The sequence below is a fragment of the Vipera berus genome (assembly GCF_964194415.1).
Source record: "Vipera berus genome assembly, chromosome: 6".
Lineage (NCBI taxonomy): Eukaryota > Metazoa > Chordata > Lepidosauria > Squamata > Viperidae > Vipera > Vipera berus.
In genome coordinates this window covers 23713566-23736981 of record NC_138208.1, presented here as the reverse complement: position 1 = coordinate 23736981, position 23416 = coordinate 23713566, and the positions used below count along the sequence as shown (strand labels likewise).

Below are 23416 nucleotides of genomic sequence, written 5' to 3'. Positions count from 1 at the left end.
CCCTGTTGAATATACAGTTGAGGTGACAAATAGATTTAAGGAATTGGATCTGATAGACAGAGTGCCTGAAGAACTATGGACAGAGGTTCGCAACATTGTACAACAGGTAGCAACCAAAACCATCCCAAAGAAAAAGAAATGCAAGAAAGCAAAATGGCTGTCTGAGGAAGCTTTGCAAATAGCTGAGGAAAGGAGGGAAGCGAAAGGCAAGGGAGAAAAAGAAAGATATGCCCAATTAAATGCAGAATTCCAAAGAATAGCTAGAAGAGATAAGAATGCCTTCTTAAATGAACAATGCAAAGAAATAGAAGAAAACAATAGAATAGGGAGGACCAGAGATCTTTTCAAGAAAATTGGAGAGATGAAAGGAACGTTTCATGCAAAAATGGGCATGATAAAGGACCAAAATGGCAGGGACCTAACAGAGGCAGAAGAGATTAAGAAGAGGTGGCAAAATTACACAGAAGAACTATACAAGAATGAGCTTAACGTCCCTGATAATCACAATGAGGTGGTCACTGACCTCGAGCCAGACATCCTAGAATGTGAAGTGAAGTGGGCCTTAGAAAAGCTGAGCAACAACAAAGCTAGTGGAGGTGATAGTATTCCAGCTGAGCTATTCAAAATCTTAAAAGACGATGCAGTAAAAGTGCTACACTCAATTTGCCAGCAAATTTGGAAAACTCAACAGTGGCCACAGGATTGGAAAAGATCAGTTTACATTCCAATTCCAAAGAAAGGCAGTGCCAAAGAATGTTCAAACTATCGCACCATTACACTCATTTCTCATGCTAGTAAAGTTATCCTTAAAATCCTACAAGCTAGACTCCAGCAGTATGTGGATCGAGAACTACCAGAAGTACAGGCAGGATTTCGAAGAGGCAGAGGAACTAGAGATCAAATTGCTAACTTACGCTGGATCATGGAGAAAGCTAGAGAGTTCCAGAAAAACATCTACTTCTGCTTCATTGACTATGCTAAAGCCTTTGATTGTGTGGATCATAACAAACTCTGGCAAGTCCTTAAAGAGATGGGCATACCAGACTATCTTATTTGTCTCTTGAGAAATCTATATGCGGGCCAAGAAGCAACAGTGAGAACTGGACATGGAACCACTGATTGGTTCAAAATTGGGAAAGGAGTCCGGCAAGGCTGTATACTGTCGCCTTGCCTGTTTAACTTATATGCAGAGCACATCATGAGAAAGGCAGGGCTAGATGAATCAAAAGTTGGAATTAAGATTGCCGGAAGAAACATCAACAACCTAAGATATGCAGATGATACCACTCTAATGGCAGAAAGTGAAGAAGAACTAAAGAGCCTCTTGTTGCGGGTGAAGAAGGAGAGTGCAAAACTTGGATTGAAATTAAACATTAAGAAAACCAAGATCATGGCATCTGGCCCTCTCAATTCCTGGCAAATAGATGGGGAAGAAATGGAGGTAGTGACAGATTTTATTTTCCTGGGCTCCAAGATCACTGCAGATGGGGACTGTAGCCAAGAAATTAAAAGACGCTTGCTCCTCGGGAGGAAAGCCATGGCAAATCTAGACAGCACACTAAAAAGCAGAGACATCACCCTGTCAACAAAAGTGCGTATAGTCAAGGCTATGGTCTTCCCAGTTGCAATGTGTGGCAGTGAAAGCTGGACCATAAGAAAGGCTGAGCGCCAAAGAATTGAAGCCTTTGAACTATGGTGCTGGAGAAGACTCCTGCGAGTTCCTTGGACTGCAAGGCGATCAAACCGGTCAGTCCTAGAGGAGATCAACCCTGACTGCTCTTTAGAAGGCCAGATCCTGAAGCTAAAACTCAAATACTTTGGCCACCTAATGAGAAGGAAGGACTCACTGGAGAAGAGCCTAATGCTGGGAAAGATTGAGGGCACTAGAAGAAGGGGACGACAGAGAATGAGGTGGCTGGATGGAGTCACTGAAGCAGTAGGCGTGAGCTTAAATGGACTCCAGAAGATAGTAGAGGACAGGAAGGCCTGGAGGAACATTGTCCATAGGGTCGCGATGGGTCGGACACGACTTCGCAACTAACAACAACAACAAGTTGAGAACTACCCATATAGACTAGATTAGCTCTCCTGTTGTATTGCAATAGTGGACATTAGTCCTCCTCATAATTCTTATATTTAGTATAACTAAATTAACTGCTATATATTGCAGTTATATCATCATGATCAAAGGACATGTTAGAATTTCATAGACTTTCCTATGCATTATCTTCAAATATTTAAAATCACACTGTCAATTAGCTGCTGAAAGAGAGACAAATATGTCTAATGAGTTCAGTGATTTGGAGAGAACTGAACCAAAGATTTCCTACAATAAATTCTTGATCGCTGTTGAAAATTGCTACCAACTTTTTGTGTAATATAAAAATCTTTTAGGTATATCAAAATAGCATCAAACTGAAATAAAATAGATTAATGAATCTGCATATGTAGATGTGGAAAGGAACAATATTAAAATTCATAAAGGTTTGCAACTGAATGTATGTAGGTTTGCTTTTTTTTTTTTTTTTACAAATTATGATATTCCTGCATGGACTTGTCACCAAGTAGACAGATGTGCATCAAAGTGTGAAGTTTATAATCACTCCATATGGTCCAGTAGGAAGGCATAATTATTACAAGATAACACGTGATCCAAATAGCAACTTTGTTCATTAAATATTTGTTATGATAACATTTAACATTAGCATTTTAAAGCTTGACCTTTAGTCAAATGTAATATTCTATACAGTAGCATCTCTCACTAAAATTATGGCATAGTTTCTAAATTTTTTATTTGTTTTTAAATCTACTTCATAAACATAAAAATCCTTCAAAATCAAGAAAATGAACTGTCTACTGCTCAACAAAATTTCATGGATACATTAACTGTTAACATTGTATAAATCTACACAATATATTGCTACCTGAATCTACTGAATGCATTTGTGGCAAATTAAAAAAAAAACACCTCAGCTTTCTGATAAACTATTATTTAGGTACTAGGGACAAGGTCAATAAACAGGAGAGAATAATGAGCTATAGAGAATCCACCCAATTGAAGGTTTTCTTTAGGCACCTATGAAAAAGGAAAACTTGCCCAAATACCTACTGTATACAATCATGTGAAATGAGAGTAGTTTCATTTCTCAATGTGTAACAGCTCCAAAACACCAAATATAACCCATTATTTTGTATTTTTTGTATAAAAATTACTGAAGCAAATTATTTTGCATAATTTTTGTTAAAATAATAGCTCAGTGGAAATAAATGTTCATGAATTATACCAAAACTAATGTTTTTTTAAGAAAAAGTTTGATAAAGATTAAAGAGAGTTGCTTGGAACTTTATTAATTTTATTAAAGATGAAAAATGGGCATAGTGTATGCGGTAAAAGATTGCAGGTTTCAAAGCACCTCTCCCAAAGATCTCTGGAATATATTGTACATTCTAACTCTAACTCCTATCTTGGCATAGCAGTTTGGTAGTTACTACTGCCACCCTCTTGCTTTGAGTAGGGTGCCTCCCTGGTATCACCTCCCCAAACTCCAAGGAGCTTCCACAATGTGTGTTATTTTTCTGCTAAATAAAAAAGAAAGACACAAATAATATAAAGCACATTGTATAGTGTCATCTCTTGAGTGTGTTACATTTCAACATGTGGCTAGGTAAATCAGCTCCTTGTTCCCGTAGCTTTTTGGAAGCTAGACCAATCTTATAAGAAACAAAGAAAAACAAAGTTAAAAAATAAAATAAAAAAACAACAACCTTTTTTTTGTTTTAAGCACTAACAGCAAAGTATTTAATGGCAAAGGAGATTAAAAATGCAGAATTGTACATTTGTTTATTTGGTGATAAATCCACTCAGGCATAATTTCTAAAAACAATGTGACAAACAGATCTCATATAGAAAAATATGAAGGAAGGGCTCTGGGCAGACTGCAAAATGGAGCTAGCCTGCTTCTAATTTAAAAGCAAAACTGATAAACAAAAGGTTTCGAATTGCTTCCCTATACAATTTCTATTTAGATACTTGGGAAGGTTTAATATATAACAAGGTTGTCCTTTGTGTTGCTGGCATTACATAAATAACAAATATTAGCAATTCAGTAAATTACAGGAATTGAGTTTATATTTTGAAATGTGTTGCAATCCTGAAATCTAGAAAAATAATTGATCAGGACAATTGAAACTTACTTTAGTGTTTTGAATAACATTCTTAATATTATTCAGCTTTATGAACACTTTGGCTGTTGACTTTATTAATGTATAAGTATATTAAAACATATTAATATAAATTATATATGTACACGTATACATCCATATGCTTCTGGGCTAGATTAAGGATACCTGATGCCCTAAGCACAGCTCAACAATGTGCTCCTGGATGGAAGCAAAATATGAAACAGGAACAAATGTGATATCCAACAAGACTTCAAACCCAACTTTTAAATTTTAGTTACCATGCCAAAAAAAGTTTTTGTAACAGAGCAGAGCAAGGTCAAATATCATAGATAAGGGCAATTACAGAATATTTGACTAAAGTTGAGTGTGACTTGGAAAGAGTTTCAGGTCTTGATAGGTGGGGGGAAAAAACTGTGGTGCCCCCCTTCTCTTGGTGCCCTGAGCACATACTTGTATTGCTTAGTGGCTAATCCAGGACTGATGTGCATCTTTGTAGAATTCTGTCAATCCATAAGAAGAAACATAATGACACACAGACATATATCTAGAAATTCTTCACAGATTCACAATGTGGAGACTGAAACTTGTGCAAGAGAACAAAATGCAACCGACAACAGTCCACATTTGAAAGATTGAAACATTAAAAACGTTAGAGAAAAATCTAGTAGGATTTTCACCTCTTCATTTCCTAATGAGCTTTTTGATAATGAGAGGTTAACTTAACAGTCACTCTGGGCTCTATTATGACTAATTTGACTCCACTTCATTCTCCCTGTTAATTATTAACACTAGCCTTTTTATTCTCCAGAGAGCAGAATTTCAGATTTTTCCTTTTTCCTTAGATTTTTATGAGCTTCTTTTTTAAAAGAGATGAAAATATCCAGCAATAAATTTGAACAACTTTATTTATTAGCCATTAAAAGAAGGCACATGACATCAATACCCTAAGCATGAAATCTCCTTTGTGATTTAACGTGTTCACTCTATGAAAGGGCTGGTAATTATGGACTCCAACTCATCTTCAAATAAACAGCTTTGGGGAAAAGTAATTTGTGACTTAGAAGCAGGAACTGTCCTGATTTTTCTACAGCTGAAGCAACTACACTTGCATTAAAAAAGAAACAAGAAAGTTAGGCCTATAATTACTGGTATTTCAAGTTCCAGCAGCAGCACTTTGTAACACAGGTCATAACTGCTTCATTACGAACATACATTTTCTGTCATTTTAATAAATACATTCTCCCCTTAGAAATGGTTTTCTCATTATTATTTAAAGTAATTCCATATTTAACTGACATAAGGGGAGAAAAAGTTTAAATTCAAGACTTTACATTATTGTCTACTTTTTAAAAAAATAAAATAGATCCCTTTTTAATGTTTCTGTTTGATAGTATTACTTGTTGGTCTGAGTGAGAAACTAAGTAATATTGACTTAAGATGGCAAAGCAGCTGTGATATGAAAGAACAGGAAGACTATGGAATATAAAGGTTTACAATTTCTGAATTGGCATTGATGATACAGTAGGTGAAGTAATCCCATTCAGTTACTGTAGGGTTCAATAATAATGTTTTTTTCTAAAGAACTAGCTGGAGGGAACTAGGAAGAATGGCAGTGGGTGTAAGACCAATACAAGATAGGAAATGCTAGCAAAGAATTTGGAATATTTAGGGGGAATGGAGACCAAGCCTTCACAACACACACATACACATGCTTCACACACACACACACACACACACACACACACACACACACACTCTCATGGGTATTTTTAGGTGTATCCTGGGTGTGTACGGCTGTATCAAAAAATTCACAAAATGGCAGATGTAGCATTGTGATCTATGCTTTAGTAAGATTGACACATGTACAAAAAGGCCAAAGCTTAGACTGCAAAGTTGCACCCAATCTTGCAGCTATCTCTTTAACAGCTGCTACATTTATTAAATAATTAAAAATATACTCCTTTCCCCCCCCACCATACCAACCCTGTCCCCATTTCTGCTTTCAAGCTGAGCAATTTCTACAATGATTCATGGTTCTAAGGATATGATTGTATGACCAAATGCAAAATTTTCTGCTAGAATATTTCTCATTACCAAACTATGTAAACCATATTATAATTTAAGCTATGATATGTAGAGTGTCCTTTGCTACATATGTAGCCAATTCCCCTCTTCTTTTTGTGCTTGCAGTGGATGCTGAAAACCCTAGTTAAGCAGACTCTCCCATTTCACCTTTTGGGAAATGATGGTTGCCAGATTCAGAATGTAAACATCATAAATCATCATGTAACCATAATTATAAATGTGGGTTGTTCTGAGCTTGGAAACATAGTTTTGTAACAGAAAAGACTAGCAGAGACCATTCATGAACATTTACTAGCAGTCAGAAGACATGATGAAAACTCCTTAATTTCACAATACATGGACAGACTTAACAATAATTTCAACTAGGAAAATGTGAACATCCTAGAGCAAACCAAGTCCAAAAATGCTAGAGAATTTCTGGAAGCCTGACAAATTGGCCATCAACAGGCACTGTGCTGCCACCACGTGGCTGGGTGGAGAAATCACAATGTGGGCAGTCAGACCCTCCTACTATATGATGTATTTCCTTTCCCCTCCCCTTTCTGGGATGGCCTTCCTCCTCCCTCTTCCCTAGTGAGCCATGCTTCATTAGCAGAAAACATGGGGTCCCAATATGCAGACCCTGGGAGCATTATCATCTTCTAACCTTGGAGACACCTCGGGAATATCTTGGAAATACTGTACAACGTCATCTGAATTGCAATAAAGGTATTTCTATATAAAAGGTGTTTCTACGAGTTTAAACTATCTGGAGAGACCTGTTAAAGTTAATTATATCTGCTTACACAGACCATAGAAGTCTTACAAGAGATTAATTAAAGTACAACAGTATCATCGTTCCAGAATAGGCACATAGACATAAACAACATCTACATACCATTCAAAGATGACAATCAACAAGCCAAAAAGGAAACAAAAAGACCAAAACACCTCATCACAAGCAACCAACACCCAGTTTAGCACAGATTAACACCAAGATTAACATTAGACTAACAATCAAGAAGCAAGGAATACCTCAATCAAAGAACTGCCAAACTAGCTAACTTTAAACAACCCAACCAAGGAACCATCTAGATCAGAGATCCCCAATCTTTTGGGCACCTGGGACTGGTTCCGTGAAGGGAGGTTTTTCCACACACCAGAGGGCATATGGTTTTGTGTATTGCCTGCATCTTGTGGATGGGGCTTTGCTTCTTTGTGTGGCCTGATTGCTGGTGTGCCACAGCCCAGTACTGGTCCACAGACTGGAGGTTGGGGACCCCTGATCAAGACCACTCCCATCAACACTGACAGGGCAAGCCATTAGAATATAAAACAAGAGCAAACTCCACTTCCTCCCAGCACTGACGATGTTACTTAGTTTTGGTAATGAAATGTCTGCAAGAAAAAACCAAGCTCAGAGATCATTTCATAGCTTTATAGTTTAAGTATCGTGGGAAACACTGGTTTATTAGAGCCTTCTAAGTTTAAAGGACTTCTCACTATAAAAAAATTCTGCTTCTCATAAAAAAAATCATGTACAGGTGAGATTTTTTTTGTACAAGTGTTTAAATTGTAAACTCATTTAAACTAAAGTCATTGTCAGCTGTAACCACAGATTCTTGCTTGCAGTCAGTAAGAAACAAACTGTTGCATATATGATGCATTATATCTGGATCCATGTAAACATTTAGAAATATATTTGAGAAGCTACAAAAATAAACGAGAGAGAAACAAAGCTCAAAACCTTTTTATGAAACAACAAGAAAGTCTCTTTATAATTCTTTGGACTGTTCAATGTTAAATGTCTAGAGGAAAAGTAGTTCTAATTGTAGTTTAAATCCTCTTTTGTGGAGATAAAATGTGAGCAAGGATCTCTACTGAATTTCTTGGGATTACAAGAAATTTGCTAAAGCCAATCTGTTTCCCTGTCTACAAAGAAGCCATGTGCTACCTGTAATGCAACAGCAAAAGAATTTCAACCTTCATCTAAAATCTGTTAATATTTGCTTTGTTGCCCAAGGCCTTGTATGTTTATTCTGAAATAAATCCCACTGAACACAGCGGGATTTACTTCCCTGCATCATTAACAAACCTAGAAAAAACCCAAGGTTAAATAAATGAAGCTAAAGATTCTAAGTTACCCTCAACTTTTTTAAATCTTAAAAAGATTTTAAAATTGAAAGTAACTGTAGCTATAGCAATAACCAGGGCTTTTTTTCTCATTGAATGCTCAGAACGGAGTTCCGGCACCTTTTTTGGATGGAACCTTGTAGCGTTGGCAAGGCGGGTTGTATAACATGTGTGAGTTCCGGCATCTTTTTCTTTTACAAAAAAAGCACTGGCAATAACCAAATACCAAACTTACAGTCATTTCTCAGGAAGTTATTGAGTAACTGGAAAAGAGGAAAGCTCTCCCAGCTATCCTGTGGTTGTGTCTCCAGCGCAGAATCCATGTCAACAGTAAAAAGTGACCAAAACTTCTCCCCATGTTCAGCTAACAGATCTGGCCACCATGCAAAGGCCTGCATCATCAATTAAAAAAAAAGATATGATGAAGCAAGGCATAAAAATGATACATCTATGAAATTATGGAATGTGGCATATATTTTTAAAAGCAATTGAAATTCTTCATTAAGTAAAGCTGAATTTTGCATCCAATGTAATTTTCATGTGTATACAGCATTTCAGTGAGAGTATTACCGTATGTTTGATTAAAGAATTTGACTGACACATAAACTAGGGACCTGATTATTATACCCTGATAATCTGATAATCTGGTTTTTTCATGTTACTGTAGATGTAGTTATAAATATGAGAGCCAATGTAAGAGATATGACGTCCTATGAGAAAAAGGATGAAGACTCTATTTTCAAAATTTCAGATGTAAAAAGGACATTCACCATCTAGCATATGAAGTAAACATTTCTCTTTAAAATTGCAAGCCTAAAAGTGTTTCTTAATATATCAGACATACAATTGGATAGTTACATTAACAACTAATACTATCTAAATGCTATGATTGAAGAAAACAGCTCAATGTTTTTTTTTAACAAATTAATATTAAATTGGGTTTTTAAATTCCTGCATACATGAATCAACTTTATATAAATTTGTACTTGCTTTTGTAAAAAAACTCTATGGTACCTCTGTTAAACTGAAATACATAAAAATCTTCAAGTGGGAAACACCCCACCCCCCAAGCATAAAGATATCTTCAGTACTTTTTATGTTCTGATAGGGTTTTTTTTGTATGAAAAGAATAACTGCGTATAAAAGGATAATCATGTTGACTGCTAATCCTGAGATTGAGACCAGTTTTTACAATAATTTAATCAATGTCTAGTTCTTTCAAAAGAAATGGGAAAGAACAACTTATTGTAATTAATAATTATAACCCTGTGAAACTCAGAGATCAGAATTTCCTTCCAGCTAGCAAAGATAAAATAATATTAAAATGGAAATAAGTTGAAAAAGGTAATGCATGGCAGATTCCAATAAATCACATTCAATAGCAAAAGTAGAAATTTCCGTGAGTCTCTTGATCGTACCCTGATCTACTGGTGCCTGGGAATAAAGTCATGAAGAAAGATTAATATCACAGAGAGCATGGTTCTGTCAAGAATAATATAAAACAACATGAAAAATGAATTCAATTACTGATTAATCACACAGATTCCAAGTGGAAGAAGAAAAAAGTACTGTATGAGTTGAAAGTCTTATTTGTTATATTACATGACTATTATTTCTAATTTACAGTATACAATAAAGCAACATATATTTCCTGTACTACTGAATTATAACATTTCAATATTCAGCAATGGCTCAGTTAGTAATGTTCTGTCCAAGACTGAACTGCATAGGCTTTTATCTTCTTTTTCTATGCTCTCCTCAAAGAACTTGCAATAGGACTAATATTTCAGAGTAAAAGGGCTTGTCAGATAATTTTTGGATGTTTTTGTCCGTATTGTTGAGTAGATGAATGAATTGCAGCCATATTAGAAGATGCCAGCAAAACATTGGTATTCTGTATGAGCCAGAGGATACCTATTTGGTTGACATTGACCCGGAAAAGTTCTCTATTTGTCACATGTATTTTATAGTCTCGAATCTATAACTTTATGAGTTAGATGAAAATTATTCCACTTTTACTTGTTCAAAGCTGGAAGAAAAAACTCTTTAAGTTAAATCTGTCTGATATCTACTTTTAATCAGCTATCTGTTGGACCAGGTATAATTTTAAAAAGATAAAAAAATAATACAGATGAAATAATGAATGCCACAAGTAAATAAAGTGAATGCCATCAGAGAAAATAATTGATGCCATACATTCAAAATGGTTTAACAATGCATGGAATCATGACCAAAATGTCAGTTTTGATTGGGATGAATAACATACCTCTTTTCCCTGGGGTAATCCATAATTTTGGAAATGTGGAACAGGAGAGAAAAAAAAGTTAAAAATGTGTTGAACTTAGCAAGATGCACATCCTTTGTCTCCATTTTTGTATCATTATACAATTTTTAGATATATGCTACTCTCAAGTATATAATGTTTGAACTGAGGCACAATAGCCTTGGTGGAGCAGTGGGCTAATGCCTCCTTAAGTAACACCAGCTGCCTGCAATTAGTGCAGGTTCAAGTCCCACCAGGCTCAAGGTTGACTCAGCCTTCCATCCTTCCGAAGTAGGTAAAATGAGGACCCAGATTGTTGGGGGCAATAAGCTGACTTTGTAAAAATGCCGCTTGGGGTGTGTGTGAAAGCCCTAATAAGCAGGCATATACATAGAATGAAGGCTATTGCTAAGCACAATGATCTGTGCTTCTTAGATTGTAAGCCGCCCTAAGTCTTCGGAGAAGGGCGGGATATAAATGTATATATATATATATATATACTGTATACTTAAAAAATCAGCATTCTATTGATACATTTAAACATAAAAATAAATTGCCAGCTACTAAGGTTCTAGTTACATTTCTATTTTGCAGAAGGAAAAGTATATAATGGACATTGTATTTTAAAACTAAGTATTAAGAATGTACTTTTTCAATCATAATTACTGCAATTTCTAGTGATTTTAATTTAAATATATATTCTCAAAAGAGACATTCACATATAAGCATTATTAAGTATTTACAGTGGCAATACCATTGTAGAATGCCCCTTGGGAATTAATTTCAAATCTTTGAAGCAGCTGTTTCTTCAGGATAAAATAAAATATCCATAACAAGTTCACACATGACAGATGTAAGCTAAAATCTAGAACTGACAGTGTGAGATAAAAGCAGATGTTTTGAATGATCGTATTTATAGACATTATATCTTAGCTTACTACTTTGTGTGTCTCCGCTGGAGAAAAAAATATATATAACAGTTTTTATGTTAAAATATGAATTTCCAGTAGATTTGTGCTTCAATAAGGCTAGTTCATCAAACTTTTAAAATGTCAAAATGAATATTAATGCAATTCTATAAACTTTATTTGTTCACTGTATTTAATAAAAAAACTTTTTTATTAATACAAAACCCCTGTGTTGAACTGCATATTTGGGAATTGGCTTCAACTTCTGTCCTCCACAAATAACAAAGGTTTGCGGCTGAATAGAATACTTGTTCAGATGATTTCACTGATAGGGCTCCCCAAAACTTTCATGTGGACTGTAGCAGTATTATTATTGTTGTTGTTGTTGTTATTGTTATCCTTCTTTTAAAAAAATAATAATAGCCAAACTAAGAAGGAAGTGTACGAAACACGGCCCTCTTATTTAATCTGTGTATCTACATTAAGACAGAAAGCATTTCTATTTTTATTGCTGTATGGTGCTTATTTTTATTCAGATAAGAATGTGGAGAATTATTTGTAAGATAATGGCTAGCACCACCTCTTCTTTGCTCTTATATTTTTCCCCCCAGCATTTATGTCTTTTTAAAATATTTAAACCTGAAACAAAAAAAAATATGGAGCAGGGCTTTATTTCACTTGATTTTTCAAACCGTTCACAACTCTGAGAATGCTGCAAATGTAAATTGCTTTTAACATATATTAGAGGTTCTTTCTGTAATGTTTTTTGACAGAACTGCTTCACACCGAGGCAGTGCAGGGTGGTTATTAAAGCATTATTGTGCAGCTAATACGGTTATCCTCACCTCTGAATGATGTTCTTCATTCTGCTGCAGGACTTCAATGCAGAGCTCTGCTAAATGAATAACCTCTTCCAGCTTTACAGAAGGAGATGCCAAGTTCAGCGTCTCTGTAGTGAAAAGGAACGCACAAACCAGAATGATTGTAAGTAGGAAAGGCTGGCATGGGAAACATTCCAGATGACACACAACTAAACCATTTCAAGAGATTGACATCATCTGACACTTCAGGGATGCTTTTAATGCAAATTGTACAAATACATAAAATATTTAATCTGCCATGAAATGAGTGGGCACCAGAAGCACTTTCCAATTTAACTAGCAGTTGAAACTGCACTGGCACATCAGATGCTCAACTTCTAGAATAAGTAAATTCTAATCTTTTCCAAGGTCATCTCTGCAAAGAAAGCAGAAGCTACTGGTTTGTTTATTTCTTCATCACACAATGGCTGCAACATTATTTATACTGGAAGTATAATTGTGCTCAGCATGCAAAATTCTTGCTTTTCAAACAGTTGAATTCCAGTTATGTACAATGTAAAAATAAGATTAATGTTAAACAGTGACCAGGATTGCCGATCCTTTTCTAAGATACATCACAATGAGACCATAGTTGAAAATATAGGTTCCACTACCAAAATATTAAAAAGGAGGAAAAAATGGTCTACCATTTTCTGCAAAATGGAAAATAACCACAGCTTTAAAGACACAAAATAGGATAAACATATCTATATCTAATCTATATCTATAATCTATATTTATATCATCTGTCTATATCTAAGATAACTGTGTCTATCTATATATCTATATTTGTATGCTCATAAGCACATACAAGAAAGTTTATCTCCACCCCAAAAGCAAGGAAGTACAGAAGGAAAATTATGCTTAAAATAAATTATATTTAGTTTTGTTTAATTGTTATTTGTATACACATAGTCCTTGATATATAACTGATTGTTCAATGACTGTTCAGTTACAATGGATCTCTAAAAAGATACTTATGACCTGGATCTGAAGTTTCAACAGCCATCCCCCACATAGTCATGTGATCACATTTTGGGCACTCAGCAACCAGCCCATATTTACAGCTGTTTGCAGTGACCCATGATCACATGACCTAGAACTTTTTTTTGGCCAGAAACTAGTGCTTCTGGCAAAAAAAATGCCCATTGCAGACAATACGTTTGCTTAATGGCCATAGGTCTGCTTAATGACAGCATTATGACTGTCCCATTAGCTTAATGACCACCAAAAAAGGCCATAAAATTGAGCATGGCTACAACCACTTAATGTTCAGCATGACTGATAACCATAATTCCAGGCTCAATTATGGTCATGTCAAAGACTACCTGAATGTTTCCAAATTGAAGACATTTTCACATATTGCATGTAATGTATATACAGGTAATCTTCGCTTAGTTCACAGTTACGGCAGTGATGGAAAAAGTATCTTTATTACCAATCCTTGCATTTATGACCTTTGTAGGCCTCTACGGCAAAAGAATGCTGAAGTAAAATTATAAGCACAGTCAGTTTACTTAGTGACCACGTCACTTAACGATCAAGTTGTTGGTTGTGGTCACTAAATGAGGATTATTTGTAATCTAAGGGATATGTGCAAATAGTTGATTTATAAATATGCATACACATGTAATATAACATGCACATATTCTGGTTAATCTTTCAAGATCCTTTGCTTCATATTATTTAGGTTGTGGTCTTACTAGGAACTAATGACTTCTCCCATAAACTCATACCTAAAAATAGCAAGATCTAGACAGATGCCTCTTTTCGCAAGAGCATCTACTGTAATTAAACCACAGCTGAAGGCTACACAGCTTCTTCAGTAGATATCTCCTGGTAACTCTCCACTAAATTCCCCACAAGCCCCACTCAAGAATCCCTGGCAACTCTAATTCATTCCCTTTCCAGCCCCAGTCATTGTGTGTCACTTTCCCATCTACAATGGTCTTCTCCCCTTTCTTTAGCTGAAAGCATAGTGCAGCCCTTAGGGTCTAAAAACATGTCCATACCTAAATTCCCCCACCCAAAACCTGGAATTTTGGAGAAGTTCTGAAATATACCTCCATAGTTGCACCCACCAACTGGATGGAGATTATGAAAACTGTAATCCAATATATCTGGCAGACATTGGGCTGGAGAAAACCACACTAAAGATTAAAACTCTGATCCTTTATCGTAGTATTTGACCTTTACCATATAGTGAACTTTTGATGTTTCTTGTCTCATGTCTTGGTACAGAAGTATTTTAAATTTGGCTGGAGGTTGCAGCACTTGCACAAATAGCTCCTATTTTCTTAAACAATGCTTGTACTGCCCTTTTTTTCCAAATACATTTGGTTCTGTATTTTTTTAATTACTTAAAAATTGCTTAAGCAAAGCAAGATTCATCAAGCAATTAAAGTATAAGCAGGTTATTGAGCTCAGTTTGGGGACATCCTATGGAATTCACCAAGGATTCTGTAAAGTAGACATGACAAACTCGCGACGTCACGTGATGTCGTGCAACTTTCCCCCCATTGCCAACAATGGGGTGGGTGCAGTTTCATCGTGATGCGTCTGGCCCACGGGCCGGCAGTTTGACACCCCTGCTGTAAATGGTACCAGTTTCTGTTTCAGGTGATCCCATTCATGGAGATTCTAATAACATTTATTAATTCAACTCATTATAGGAACCTATACAAGATTTTCTTACTTGAGCTGTTTATTTTCAAGGAAATTAATGTATAGTACTAGAGGAAGTAGAAAAGTAGAAAAAATATAGACCATGTTCCTATATGATTAAAAGCAAACAGAGCCTAAACTTGTAATTTAATTTTCACTAGGATCAAGATGCTTTGAAAAGAACAAAAAAATCTTTCCTGGGGAGAAGAACTAGGAGCACAACCCTGTCAGCAGCTCCCTTTTCACCACTCCCACAAATATCACTCAAATCTATCACATCACCACCTTGGCTGTCTTTGAAAATGGAAAGTGACCTTAACCTCAGGAACATCACCAAGGCAACCTTCCTCTTTGCTGAGACTCTTGTCATTTACAGTACTCGGCGGCAGCACCAAGAGTCCACACACAAAAATGAAAAACAAAACCCCATTATGTCAAGCATTGTATGTACATATTAGTGGAGCAAGACATTGAAAAGAGCCTACTATAAGAGGCATATTTGGGTAGACACATATCGAGACATCCAAAATATTCTTCACTACATACATTAATCAACTTAGCATATGATCTTTCCAATCCCTCTTATTATTTTTTTTACTGATGGATCACACTGTAGCAATATGGACAATGGCAGATTCCTGTGAACAGCTGAAAAACTGAAATTTGGCTCAACTGATTCCTAGGAATGAAGAAATTCTTCAGCTAGTTTGTTTTTTTTTTAAATAACTGAATCCTATGTGATTCTTCTGGAAAAACATTTGCTTACTTGTCTATTTTTCATAATCTTGTAACACAATGTGCAGTTTATAAAATGCATACAGATATAAATAAAAATACATATAAAATTGTGTCAATTAGAAAAAAATACAGATAAACATGCCAACTTAGGAGAAGACCACTTTCAAAAATCATGCTCTCTAGAAAATACTCTTACAAAATTGTTTAAATTGAAAGAAACCATGATGCTTTTATTTTTTTAAATAGTTTTCAAGCAGATCTCAAAATGAGCAACAACTGCAAAAATCTATAGCTTCTAAAACGAACAAAAATAACTTTAAATGAACAAATTATCCATTTCCTAAAGTATTAATTGCAGTTAATTCATATCTGAAACAAAATCATAATATATGCATAAGCAAATGTAATGTCCAATCAGTAGGGAACAGCTGAAAAAGGTGTACCAATATATTCCCCTACAAAATTGATAAATAAATAAGTAAACAAATACATTTCTCAACTTGGTAGGTAAGTTCTGGGTGGGGAAAAGTTTTAAATGCAATTGTATTTTGCCTTTTCATCTTAACTGGCTTATCATGGTTACTCTGCAAAGTATATATTAGATATAGTTACATACAAAGAATATGCTTTAGAAATACACATATTCATTGTATGTAACTATATTTTGATTTACTTTGTAAACTGACACTGGATTAACTCATCTTTCCTGAATTCCCCACATATTATATTTCTGGAGTTTTAGTCCAATACATCTAGATATCATTGATTGGTAAAGTCCAGGATAGAATTTATAGTTGCTTGAGAAATATAAGAATTTCACTACAGTTCCGGTGGCGACGCGGCGCCGAAGACAGCCGCCTCCGGGCTGTCCGCTCCGCAGCTGTGTTTTTCCATCGTAAACAGCGCCGATCAGCTGTTTAGATGGATTTGAAGCCCCCTCCTCGGGAGAAGAGGAGGGGGTGAGGCCCCAGGTAGGGGTTGAGCTCTCCGGGGCCGCCTGAACTGAGAGTTTGGGCGGCTGAAGGATTGAGCCCCCCTGAAGCCTGGGTTGCTCCGAGCTGCGCAGTGTCTCTGCTCCGTGATTTTTGGAGCAGAGCCAGGCGTTAGCAACCACCCCTGCCAGAAGGAATACTTTTGAGTATAAAGATGCAGGCAGAGCGGTACAGGAGGTCAAGGTGATGTGGACTTTTATTTTTACTCTCTAGCTCAACGGATTTTATAGCTTTAAAGTGAAAGTGCGCAATAAGTGAAAGTGACGAAAGATGGCGGCCAAAACTTCTAAAGCTCTTCGGAATGCGGGGTTTTCCCCGGTGCAACAGACCTCGTTGCAAGCTTTGCTTCCTCCTGTACCTCCTCCGGCGTTGACGCCTAAGGATTTACAAGATGCCCTTGAAAAGCATTCACAATTAATATCTGATATGATGGATGAAAAGTTGAAAAAGCTGGAGGAGAAGTTGGAGAAGAAGATGGAAGAGAAGTTTAGAGCAATGAGGGTAGACATGTTGTCTATGATTGAAAGTGTAGCTGAATGTGTGCAACAGCTGGATGCAAAAGTGGAGGATCTCAGTCAAAAGAACTCTATATTAGAAGCAAAGGTATTAGAGAATGAAAATATAAGGGATAAAGTGGACGGAGAATTGAGCCTCGCTCAGTATCATCAGATGCAGTATGCTATTAGAATTAGGGGCTTAAAGGAGAATTCTAAAGAAGATTTAAAGCAGCTGATCTCTGAAGCTTTGGAAACAGTATTGGGCCAGCCAGCATCTGAAATTGAGGGAAGTATGGATAAAATTTTTCGTGTTAATTCATGGATTGCAAGACAGAGGAAGTTACCCAGAGATGTGGTGGTCTATTTTACAAAGAGAGTAATTAGAGATGAAGTCATTCAAGCTGCTTATGATACTAAATTGGTAGTTGCTGAGCAAGAAGTCTTGGTTTTAAAAGAGATTCCTCCAAAGATTTTAAAGAGAAGGAAAGATTTTGCATTTCTTGTACAGGAACTTAAGAAATGTGATATTAAGTTCAGATGGGAGATTCCAGTTGGACTGGTGGTGATGCATGAAGGTAAAAGACATCGTTTGGTTACTGTGGCCCAGGCACGTGATTTTTATAGCAATGTGTTAAAAGCAATCCCCCTACCACTTCTGGAAGCTGCAAAGGGATATGGTGAGGGAAAGCTTCAAGAAGTTGTAGATAAACAGACAGAGGAGAATGGTGCTGGAGGGGATCAAGTTACAGTCTCATCGGTTGCTGCAGGAGAGCAGAGGATGACGCGTGCCGCCCTAAGACGAGCGAGACGAGAGGAAGAGCAAGACCAGCAGAAAGCTATGGAACCTCCAAAGCGTACTTACAGTGAAGCTGTGGGAGGGGCGCGGTCTAAAGAAGTTGAAGGGGTCATTTCAGATATGCTCCAAAAGCTTTGGAGTGTCAAGATTGGTGACTAAATTTCTAATTAGAATGTCAATGGATTGAATTCATCATAGAGGAGAAAGAAAGCTCTTTAATATTTAAAACAATTTAAGACTGATGTTATCTGTTTGCAAGAAACGTATATTAGGGTTGTGGACTAAAAGTATTTGTACGCAGGCTTCTAATCAACAACAAGTTGATTTTTCTTAACTTACTATAAACAAAGGTTACCTAATTGGATTATAATTTTTTTAAATTTTTTATTTTATTCTTATTGGAGATTGGAATGGTGTCCTAGACGTATAGATGGATGATCTGGAACTGCAAGATATTTGGCGTGATATATGCAAGAACTATTTTTGATTATAGTTCAGTTTGGTTGGAGATTAATAAGGTTAATAGAGATAGGCGCTTTTGGTGCGTAATTGAGAATTTGTCTAGAGATTAGAGAAATGTGGGAGAATGTAAATAGTAGATGAAAGTTTTTTCTTTGAAATTAATATGAATAAGGATTGGGATTAAGAAATTTTATTTAGCATTTGAGTAAAATTCCTTTTCTGTTTTCTTCCTTTTTTTCCTTATCTGTAATATTATTACTGTTTGTAATCATTTTACATGAGCCAGAGGGTGATAGAATTAATAGTTTATTGTTGATAGCATATGGATGCTTATGTTTGTTTTTCGTTTTTATACCCTGTATTTAGCTCTGGGAAGTTGGGGGGGGGGAGGTGGGAATAGGGGAGAGGGATAGGGAGGGTTAGATGGGGGTGGGGGAGGGGGGGATTAAAGTTAAAATGTATTGTAAAACTTTTTAAATAAAAAAAGAATTTCACTACATGTAATATAAAACATGGTTACTACATGTAACCAGAAAACATAAAAGAATTGAATAAGTGTTTAATAAGTTATATTATTAAGAAAGTGTCTCTAAAGAAAAAATCCAGCTGCTGAGATTTCAAGAGGTCTACTTCAGTCCTTAAAAATAAACTGATTTAGATCTCTTTCTATATTCTTTTTCATTATCCAAGACTATAACAGGTATATATTTATGCACAATCTATTAACAGCCTTAATATCTTGCCTTGTTAATAACAAGAGTTTTCTAACAATTCTTTAAGGATACAGTTCTGTATATTTATGCATGCTTGGTTAAATTGTGTATTTCAACGACTCACCATGCAAACAAACCTGACACATCTTCTGCAAGTCAAAAATTAGACACAATATATTTCTGAAGAATTGAATTCTGTCTATCATACTGTATATACAGCTCCAGTTGAAACTGACTCAGAACAACTTATATATCATATTTATATAAAACACAAACATCAAAAGAATATAAAACAGCCCCAAAGAAGAATAAAGCTCTACCATTCAGATTTCAGGAAGAAGAAACCCACAACATTCCTATCCCCACGGTCTATTGAAAATAGTTTTTGATAGCTATTATGATAGTAGGATAGGGAAAAAATTAATCTGTCTCTAAGGTTCATGAAGATAGCAACTTGTAATTGAATGGACCTGAAGTGTATATATATATATACACTGTATAAAATGGACAGATGCAATTGGGGGAAAGGTAGTTCCAAAGATATCAAACAAATAACTGCTATGATCTTCTCTTATTTGGAGGAATTCAAGCCTTAGCTGCCTAGTGCACAGATTGTTGGGAGGAGTCAGCTGATGAAGTTCTCAAACTAGTTTCATTTATTCAATATATAGAACTAGATTTATGTCATCTTAAGAAACAACCATCTATCTATGTAAAACTTGAAACATTAATATTGATATCACTGCACACTAGCATTTAAGAGGAAAGAAAAAAAAGGGAAAGGGAAGAGAGTGGACAAAACTCAAAAAATAATTTTAAAACATAAAACATAAAAAATAATATTAATATTAAATTCTAAATTGTACCCAATAGGTGAAAAGTGTTTCTTTTCCAGTGTGGGGGTAGCATATACACTAATATATCCTAATATTTTTATGTACATGTTCTGGAAAAAACAGGCTTGAATTCAACCTATTCAACCTTTAAAAATATTGGATAATGATAACATTTCCCCCCCACACACAACAGTTTGGGTATTTTTTTACATGACCACCACATATGATAAAATGTTCGTTCTGTTTAACATTTCAACATTTTTATTCAATAATTTATTTATCTTTGCAATTACCAATGGAGTTATGTACTACCTATAAAACATTTTATACCAATTTTCTCTTAAATTATAACATGGGGTAAATTTTACTCAGTTTTTCCACAAGTCCTCCCACTGCTGTAATGAAATCATTACCGTAAAATTTTGTACTCATTTTATCATCCATTATTTTACTTGTTCTGGTTTCATGTTGTATTTTAATAGCAATTTCTATATACGTCCTAATAGTTGGTCTTGTTCCGCATAAGTGTTTCAAATTATGCTATTTGTCTTAAAAACCTTCTTTCTTAAGATTGGTTTCTTTCATCTAGAAATCTGTAAATACATCAACTACAGTAAATTTCAACCTCCATCAGATAATTCTTGCTGTGTCTTTAATCTTTTCCAAGTCTGGATGGATCATGTCTGCATATGTAATTCTATTTTTAAAAAGAGGGTAAGGCTAAAGGAAAGATTGCTGGACTTATGTTTTCATGGAATTCTATGCTTTGAACAAGCTCTGTCTTATACTATTTTGTTTTGAGAATTTGTGGGGTTTTTTGGTATCCTTATCCCATACATATCTGTGAAATCTATTAGCTAAGTCAGCAACTTCCTAATATTGTGGGGTTTTTTTTTGGTATCCTTATCCTATAAATATCTGTGAAGTCTATTAGCTAAATCAGCAACTTCCTAATATTGACATTCTAAATTTCTAATGAAATTTTTTATTTTTTATTTTTTTATTTTTTTATTTATTTTTTTATTTATTTTTTTATTTATTTATTTATTTATTTATTTATTTATTTATTCAATTTGTATACCGCCCTATTCCCGAAGGACTCAGGGCGGTTTACAGGGCAAAATTTAAAAACAATACAGTATAAAATTAAGTTAAAATAAAATTAAATTAAATATGACCCCAAGAATTAAAATCCCAATTTAAAATCATTAAAACCCCTCAGTCCAGGCCCAATAGCTCAAAGAGCCAGGTTTTTAGGTTCTGGCGAAACGAACGAAGGTCAGGGCAATCCGGAGTTCCGTTGGCAATTGGTTCCATAGGGCAGGCGCACCCACAGAGAACGCCCTCCCCCTGGGGACCGCCAGCCGACAATCCTTGACCAACGGTACCCTGAGGAGGCCCTCCCTGTGGGAGTGCACAGGACAATGGGAAATTGATGCTGGCAGCAGGTGCTCCCTCAGATAATCTGGGCCCATGCCATTTAGGGCTTTATAGGTCATCACCAGCACCTTGAATCTCACCTGGAGGGCAACTGGAAGCCAATGCAGCTCGCGGAGAAGAGGTGTTACATGGGAGTATCGGGGAAACTCCCATCACAACTCGCACGGCTGCATTCTGCACCAGCTGAAGCCTCCATGTGGTCCTCAAGGGCAGCTCCATGTAAAAAGCATTGCAGTAGTCTAGCCGGGAGGTCACGAGCGCATGGGTGACTCTGTGTAGGGCATCTCAGTCCAAATAGGGCCGCAACTGGCGCACCAGGCGAACCTGGGCAAAAGCCCCCCTGATCACGGCTCCTGTATGATCTTCCAAACTGAGCCGTGAATCCAGGAGGATGCCCAAGTTGCGAGCCCTATCAACGGGGGGTAACACCTCACCCCCCATAGTTAACGATGGAAAAACTTGGTTAGTCTGAGATGCCGGTATGCACAGCCACTCAGTCTTGGCAGGATTGAGACGAAGCCTGTTTCTCCCCATCCAAACCTGGACCTCCTCCAGGCAACGGGACATCACGTTGAGGGCATCACTGGGTTGGTTCGGGGTGGAAAGAAAAAGCTGGGTATCATCAGCTTTATCTATTAGATTATCAATGTACTACCTGGCAGTATACTATAATTTCATATCTGACTATTTTGCCATTTTATTGTGCTTGCTGAACACCAACAGCAGCACTTTTTAAGGCAGGTCATTGCATTTTAAGGAAGGATGTCTGTGGGAATAACTATGAAAACAGGAAGAAATTCTGCAGATTATTAGACAACTGTCATGCAAAAGGTATCTCAGTCCACAGAAACAGAAGGGGCAAAGGAAGAGTTTCAGAAGGGATCCTTCCTAGTTTTCTGGAGAGTAAAAGGAAAGGAGAGGAAAAAACTTAATTTGCAAGATTCATGTTAGCCCTTCAAAGTAGTCCAGACAAGAAATACAACTACAGGTATTAACTCTATTTTCATGTAAAATTATGTCAAGAAAATCAAGTCTGAAAGTATTTCTCCTCTCTTCTCCTTTTACTGCCTGGAAAACAACATCCCTACATACCATTACTGTCTGCTATGTGAAGGGCCGCTATGAAAAATTCTTCATCAGTTGGAGAAACAAACTGCTCAGGTTCAAGTAGATCTGGATTCCAGCTAGACCATATCTATGGAGCTGATTGGGGCCTTGTCTTGGGAAGGGATTTGGGCTCTAAGAAAGTGGATAAGATCCTTTGCAGTGTTAGTTTGGCTATTTCCCAATCGGATCCCTGCTCCTCAAGACTACTTAAAGTTTCCCATGAAGAACAAGAGTTTGGATCCCAAAAGGAATTGTTGGTGAGGACTGTTTCTATTATATTTTTTTTTAAAAAAATGTAGTATGCTCCCTGCTTAAGTTGACTTTATTCAATCTAATTATTTTGGATAACTTTACACACCTTTCCTTTGTTAGGAAAAGCTGTTGTTCACTGTTGCCTTTACCTGTCTTATTTTTAGAATATTATAAGATATTCTGGGAATTTTCCTGGTTGAGAAGCAGGAAATAGAGGTTTAAGCAAATTGTTTTTGAAACTATAGTTTTGTTTCAGAACAATCCTATAATTCCTATGCAACAATGAGCCTAATCATATCAAAGATTGGAAATATATAATTAGGTAGCACCTTTAAAAAGAAAAGAAAAGAGAAAAAATGGAACAAAAGAGGTTACATCATATCCCGGACACATTTTTGCCCTCTTCCTTTAACATTTTTTTTTATAAATCTCTACTTCTTTAAACATTTTTGAATGTTTAAAATATTTTCTTTTCATGCGATGCCTATTATTTTTACATATGACTAACT

General features: G+C 36.0%; 1 protein-coding gene across 4 annotated transcripts in view; it reads right to left on the bottom strand.

The window, feature by feature from the left end:
• Nucleotides 1-23416, bottom strand: part of CADPS2 (calcium dependent secretion activator 2) — a 373090-nt gene that overhangs the window by 89665 nt on the left and 260009 nt on the right. For all 4 annotated transcript variants that reach the window (XM_081331670.1, XM_081331671.1, XM_081331672.1 and 1 more), the window contains exons 17-18: nt 12396-12499; nt 8615-8771 (exon numbers count right to left, since the gene is read on the bottom strand). In XM_081331670.1, the coding sequence (XP_081187796.1) occupies nt 8615-8771; nt 12396-12499 (261 nt within the window). The remainder of the gene's footprint in view (nt 1-8614; nt 8772-12395; nt 12500-23416) is intronic.